The sequence below is a fragment of the Nymphaea colorata genome, chromosome 8 (genome assembly GCF_008831285.2).
Source record: "Nymphaea colorata isolate Beijing-Zhang1983 chromosome 8, ASM883128v2, whole genome shotgun sequence".
Classification (NCBI taxonomy): domain Eukaryota; kingdom Viridiplantae; phylum Streptophyta; class Magnoliopsida; order Nymphaeales; family Nymphaeaceae; genus Nymphaea; species Nymphaea colorata.
In genome coordinates, this window is record NC_045145.1 from 7,517,161 (window position 1) to 7,522,442 (window position 5,282).

General features: G+C 38.7%; 1 protein-coding gene across 5 annotated transcripts; it reads left to right on the plus strand.

Moving 5' to 3' along the window:
* LOC116259155 (uncharacterized) lies at positions 1 to 1,671 on the plus strand. Of its 5 annotated transcripts, none has more exons than XM_050079215.1 (2): positions 1 to 617; positions 938 to 1,671. In XM_050079215.1, the coding sequence occupies exon 2, from the start codon at positions 948 to 950 to the stop codon at positions 1,437 to 1,439; it is 492 nt and encodes a 163-aa protein (XP_049935172.1). In that variant the 5' UTR covers positions 1 to 617; positions 938 to 947; the 3' UTR covers positions 1,440 to 1,671. The 5 variants fall into 5 exon arrangements, with proteins under 5 accessions (XP_049935172.1, XP_049935173.1, XP_049935171.1 ...); XM_050079216.1 differs by having other exon boundaries at positions 1 to 244; XM_050079214.1 differs by having other exon boundaries at positions 2 to 617; positions 907 to 1,671.
* Positions 1,672 to 5,282: the final 3,611 nt, after the last annotated feature.

Genomic DNA, 5,282 nt, shown 5'->3' on the forward strand with positions numbered 1-5,282 from the left:
CCCTCAATATTCAATTCCATAACCTTCTCTTTTCATACGAGTACCTCAACCTATGACTCTGTCTATCTCTCTCTTTCCATCTTCCAGTCCACTATCAGGCCTTGACTCTATAGCCTTTTCCCTCCTCCCTCGTCCTTCCCTTCAAATGCCAGGCAGTCTTCGATGTTTAAGATCAGTCTCTCCCGCTCGCTCCCTGCGTTGCGTTTCCCCATGCTACTCTGCAGTTCTGAAAAAATGTCGGAAGGTAGGAAAAAGGTAGCGATATTTTAAAATACATTGTGTTTAGGTTGTCAATGGTTGTGCATCCATGTGTTGATCAGAGAGACCCTCACATGGGCTCTCCCGCTTCCCCACAAATTTTTGACAGACTTGGTTGAATCGCCAGCCAATCTCCTCCCCTTCCTTCTCCTCGTCTCTCTGCACTTCGGTTTCTGCGCTATCTGACGCCTCTAAGACCGCCTGATTGGCTCTACTACCCAGTCCTTCCCAAAGCAAGGGTTCGCCCTATCTCTTTCTTTGTAAAATATTAAAGAAAAGCTCGTGAAGACTAACGCCCTGAACAAAAGGATCCAGTTAACACAGCAGAATTGAGCATCCTATGTGAAGCACAGTTCCAGGTATTGGGATTCTGAGCTGAGGTGTCAATCTCTCACTCCCCACCAACATATCCCTTTTAAACTCTTGGTAGTTTGTCCTTACAAGAGTGTAAAAATTGAAGAAGCGGTCAAGAGAGAGAGAGTGTGTGAGAGAGAGAAATGGGCAGCAAGATGGGGTCTCAGGGGAGACCTCCCCTGTTACTCTCTTGTCTCGCCGAGCACCCATTGATATTTTTTGCAGTTTTTGTATGCTTCTCCTGCTTCCCTCTTTGCTCATGGCTTTCTGCTGCCTCTGTGGTGGGTTTTACAGCCCTCTTTTTCACTTTTTTGCCGCACCACAGAAAGGTAGGAATGGAGATCTCGCAGGAGAAGAGGAACCAACCCAAACAGGATGTGGGTGTTGAAGAAAACGCCGAAATTCGTTGTGGGTGTGAATCGGATTGGAAGAAAAGGCCAGATTTCTTGCCAGAGGATTCCGGCGTCAAAGTTCCCGACGCCTGCGACTCGTCACCGGAGTCTACCATTTCTCTGCTAGAGAGCGATAACAAGGACTGGTCCGACTGCTCCATTTCAGATGATGAGAGTCTGATCGAGATAGAGCTACAAGGAGAACACTATCTAGAAGAAGACAGGTTTTTCTGGGAGAAGGACTTCCCGGTGGTGGGGATGCCGGAGTATGCTTTCCAGAAGAAAGACTTTCAGGCTTTTGAGACGCCTGAGTCCATATTCAGGCGACAGCTACTCATGGAGCTCTGCTCCGAGCTCATAGAGGAGGATAACTTGATAGAGATTGACCTTTCTGTTGGGTCCATCAAATGCTCAAGGGTTGAGATTGACGATTGAGAGGAAGATAGACATTCAGACTCTGGTCACTGATGGGCTCCATGTATAGCAGTTTGTTCGTTGAAGGAAGCCCTTGATGGTTGGTGTTATTGCTGTGTAACAAAATCTTTCGATCGCTTGTCTTCCTTTCTCAGACTTAAGTAGTATGAACCTTGACGCTGTCCCTATTTGCTTACGCCTGTGAATGGATTGTAGTTCTGTATTTTTCTACTGAAGTATAACAATTAAACAAGTTTTGCATGAGTGGCAGGCAGGGAGATGGCGATATCAGTTCCTTTATAAGGCTTTAAGCAAGTTTTGGCTGTTCTTTCCTTTTCCTTCATTGAAGGCTCACTAAAAGGTACTTCAACTATACAATTGATGTTCTCTCGATCCCATTTACATGCATCTCCCGTTATTATCGGATGAGATTCTGATCCTCAATTCGCGGAACTTTTTATAGTTGACTTGCAGGAAACATTTGCATGTTTAACTACATTTTCCAACGCAATAAAAAGCTCGTCAGTGCACAATTATAGTAATACTTTTCAAATGAAAACAATCAAAAATTCTGCAGTGATTGACTTGATTCTTTTTTATCTGTTCCTGAGGATTAATGATGAAAGAAGCCAAATAGGAATCGGATCATGAATTTTTCGAATATTTTGCTTAATTCAAATCCCCAAGATTAGGAACTACCTTGTGATCTTAATGGTCGCCTATTTTAGCCATTAAAATTATGCAAATTAAATTTTTATTTATGTCTTAATGGTCGCCTATTTTAGCCGCGACCATTCACATGGCCTACTACACTCACCTAACTGTCCCAGTTGTTGTTCAACCAGTGGCTAAGCCACATATGGCAGTGGGCAGTTCCCCGTAGACCAATCCTTCAATGTTTCTTTATTTTCAAGTTAACATCTTTAAATATTTGTTTTTTTATATACACATATATAAGTGTCCTTTGAAATATGAAAATCTGTAAATGAGTACCCTTCAAAAAAAATTTTCTTGAATTAGCCACTGGGTTCAACTTCCTATTTTTTGAGCTCTTCAGATTTTTTTAAACCGTTTTCCTTTATATCCTAAGCATTAAATTCGTGCATTAATAGATTTGGAACTAATCGAATAAGGATCTGATAAATATGTTGAGCGTTGAATTGACATCAAATCTTAATGGTAGACAAATATGAAATCCCCACACTCTGCTTTGCCTTTACCTTTGCAGCCCTATAAATAATGCAATTTGAAAATGACTCCGATCTCAAGTGCATGTGCTTGGAAAGCATTGATTTTCTCTCCTTGTTCCTCTAATCCACGAAAAAAATAGAAGCACTTGGGATCGTTTGTTTTCACAATAATGGAAAGGACTTCCATTCTACTTTATCCCGTTCTCCAACATTATTCGGAATAAGTAGAGGCGCATATCCTCAATGCCGTTGAAAGTCGACAAGTTCTTTGTTTTCCGAAGCTTGTACTAATGTCAGAACACTAGACTCTACAAACTTTCATTCTGCCAATCATCGACCTCTAAAATCAGAGAGTAACTGATCAGATCTAAATTCAGACGAGGTAATCTGCTCTGCCAATCTTCAGAATCCATTGATGGCCCGTAAATGAGTATTCCTAGTTATGTTTCATGTTGCTATGCTACTACACCGCTGGTAGGAATGTCAATAAATCCCTTTTGGATTGAATATCTGGACTAATCGCATCTTCAAAATCGGATATAGGAAAAAAATTATATCCAATTATGAAATTACATGGGCTCATATTCCATTAGATTGAGATTCCGATTTAAGTAAATATATGATCACATTAAGATTTGAATCTTGATCAAATTTAGAGTTAGATAAATATTATATATCCAATATCCATCAAACATTTTCAAAGTTGTATTTTGATATATCGCAGTGCTGTTTGGACTCGGTTCTCGAGTTGGATAGGGATTCAGATGTCGAAAGGAAAATTGGATTCAGATTTAATTCGGGTCAGGAACTCTGATTCAAATATGGTATGGATTTTGCTTCACTCATAATCAAATCCGAACATATTAACATCTAAAAAAGCCGATATTGGAAACAGTGGAATTCAAACACAAATGACAATATATGAGGCCGATCTTATTAGCATAAACCATCATGAGGACGCATATATTTTCTCTAGATGATACCACTTGATGAAGTATTGCATGCTGGCATTATTCAACTTGATGAATATCTAAATTTGGAGAAGGCGAATGCATATATCCTACATGCAAGGACTAGGTATTGCAAATATACCAACTCAAAATGGCATTTGACAACAAAAAAAATTGTCCAAGTGTTCCACAAATTTGTCCCAAATATTGGTTAGATCTAAGGTACGTTCATGTAACATTCATGCAGTATTCATGTTGGCCAACACCCCCTAATGGATGTGAAGCGTTCAAATCCTGTTTACATGCAATTTCGAATGACCAGAAGATGCTTGACATATATATATTGAATGGTTTCACACATTTAATTGCCAAAAAAACTATTTTGCTAAGAACATAACACATTTTTGGGTTTAGAAACAAAAAATAAGTGGCGCCTATCATGAAGCAAAATCTGATCCCTATCTTGCCAAAATTTATCCTGGCTTTTGTTCGATTTCAATGAAAGGGGAAATGAGGATCTATTTTACAAATGAAATCAGCGCTTTATGTAAAGCCCCAAATAAAGACATACCGTTACCCTACAAAATGTTGCACCTTATCAAAATGAAACCTCATACCTCTTGGTAAATTTTACACATATAGGTATACAAAGTTATAAACCTTTCATCAAACAAGTTTATCTCTCTAAGTATAGTTTAATTTATATGTCTCTTCACTTTTTTGAACAGATTTTGGGTACCAAAACTACCAAACTAATTACCAATTACTATTCAACATCTTCTCTTAGTTTTGTAATTTTCAATGAAAACATGCAATATTCAAACTTACCTAAAGACAATGGCTTGGTAAATATATTTGCAGCTTCCTTGTTGCTTGACTTGACTTTTGGAATGCCATAAGAATTCTAACATTTAGTAACATTGAAAGCACGTAACTGAAGATCTTTACTAATGTGTTCCCTACGTTAGCAAGTGCGCTACCAAAAATTGTGTGGTTGATTGCATCTGCAACGCTAAGCAGCAATGTTACTGATTGATCTCTCTGTAACTCACAACATCTATACTGGGTTACAAAAAACAAATGAATGTCCCCATAAACATTAAGGGACATTTAAGGCATGTTACTTGTAATCAAGGGTGTAAGATACATGTAATTCAATCTTCAAGGAAACATAGAATGAGAGATAGAAATTCAAGGCTATTATCAAGGGTTCATGAGATACCAATTAATCAAATCTTCAAGTAAACAACATGAATTGGAGGTCTTACGAATATTAAACTCAACGACGCCAGTCACATCAATACCTGTAACTCTATCATCCAACCTCTCTCCCTCCTCTGTCTCTCTCTTTTCCTCGCTCTCTTTCACCTCCTACATGTGCCCCCTTTTACTGCAACTCGACATCAAACAACACAAGATGTTCTCTCCCTACTTCATTTCGTCTTTCTGTCTATGCATTTGTTTGTTTTCCATTTTTCCCCTCAATCTTTTTCTCTTCTTCTTGGCTGCATTTTTTATCGAATGATGCAACAACATGCTCTTAGCTTCTTTGTTGGTGTAATGAGTTGATTTTGGTGACATTCTTCTCTACCGTAGATTTGAATATCTACCGAAAATTGGTGGGAGTTCTAATTTGTAGCAGCCATCTGAAGACCTTCTTTCTTTGCTTCTGTTGATTTAAATAGATACATGTAATGTTATTGATGTTCCTGGATGTCTTCCTC

Coding starts and splice junctions, on each gene's coding strand:
- LOC116259155 (XM_031636823.2), top strand. CDS start 163: ATGTTTAAGATCAGTCTCTCCCGCTCGCTCCCTGCGTTGCGTTTCCCC. Junction 245..906: donor TTCTGAAAAAATGTCGGAAG/GTAGGAAAAAGG, acceptor TGGGTTTTACAG/CCCTCTTTTTCACTTTTTTG.